An 897-nucleotide genomic window follows, 5' to 3' on the forward strand; every position below is an offset into this window, starting at 1 on the left:
AGTGAAGAAGAGCGAGGCGGTGCGGAAGGTCCAACGACGACTGAACCCAACAGTGACTCGACAAACCCCGCGCAGTCCACTGCCGGCGCCCGGCCGCCCGAGAGCGAAGGGCAGACGCAAGGGGCGGCGGCGGCGCAGAGCAGTGGCCAACCCGACGCTGTGCCGCCGCTGCGCGGAGGTGAGAGCGGTGGAGGGTCCCTAACCCCGGCGGAGGGACGCGGGGCAGCCGCCGCCGAGGCGCAGCAGCAGGGCGGGGCGGCGGGCCCCAGCACCGCGACTGAGAGCGCCGCGCCTACCGCGCGGGCCGATGCGTCCGAAGTCGCTCCTGCGGCCACCAACGGTGCTGTCGCCCCCGCTGGTGCGAAGGACGGTGCTTCTGCACCGGCCAACCGGCCATTTGCTAATGCCGCCGCCTCCGGGAGCGCAGCGCCAAGCAACGCGGACGGCAGTGACGTCACAACCGCTTTGTTTGTGCGTGCCCCACTGCTGCTGCTGCTCCCGGCTGCCCTTGCCTATGCTGCTGCGTAGGTGGTGAGAAGCAACCGCACACACACGCACACGCTCCCTGGAAGGTGGACAACGCGTACTCTTTGCGTGCTCAGTTTGCTTGTTGTCCCTGTGGGACAATCCTCCCTTCTGTTTTTTTTCCTTTTTTTCTTCCCCTCTGGTTGCCTTCTATACACAATTCCACAAGCGACGAGTTTCCCCTCCTGTTTGCGGCTGTCACCCACCCGCCCACCCACCCACGCGGTGGCCGCGGCCTCGTGGCTGTGAGCCCCGCACGGACTGCCCAACTGAGGCACGAGGTCGCGGCCACCGCGAGGTGCAAATGTGCGAGTGGCGTGCATGTGTGAGCGTGGGCAGTTTGCAAGGCAGTCTTTTTTCCCCCTTCTCGCG

The 897-nt window shown here is 66.7% G+C and overlaps 1 protein-coding gene across 1 annotated transcript, besides 1 other annotated feature; it reads left to right on the top strand.

Moving 5' to 3' along the window:
* On the top strand, window positions 1-528 carry Tco025E_10149 (uncharacterized protein; the record flags this gene model as incomplete). The annotated part of the gene is made up of 1 exon (XM_029376936.1): window positions 1-528. A coding segment is annotated over one exon (528 nt), but the record flags the coding sequence as incomplete, so codon positions are not given.
* Window positions 529-724: 196 nt separating this feature from the next.
* Window positions 725-747: a microsatellite.
* Window positions 748-897: the final 150 nt, after the last annotated feature.

This window comes from Trypanosoma conorhini (assembly GCF_003719485.1).
Source record: "Trypanosoma conorhini strain 025E chromosome Unknown Tco_14.4_contig_01495, whole genome shotgun sequence".
NCBI lineage: Eukaryota > Euglenozoa > Kinetoplastea > Trypanosomatida > Trypanosomatidae > Trypanosoma > Trypanosoma conorhini.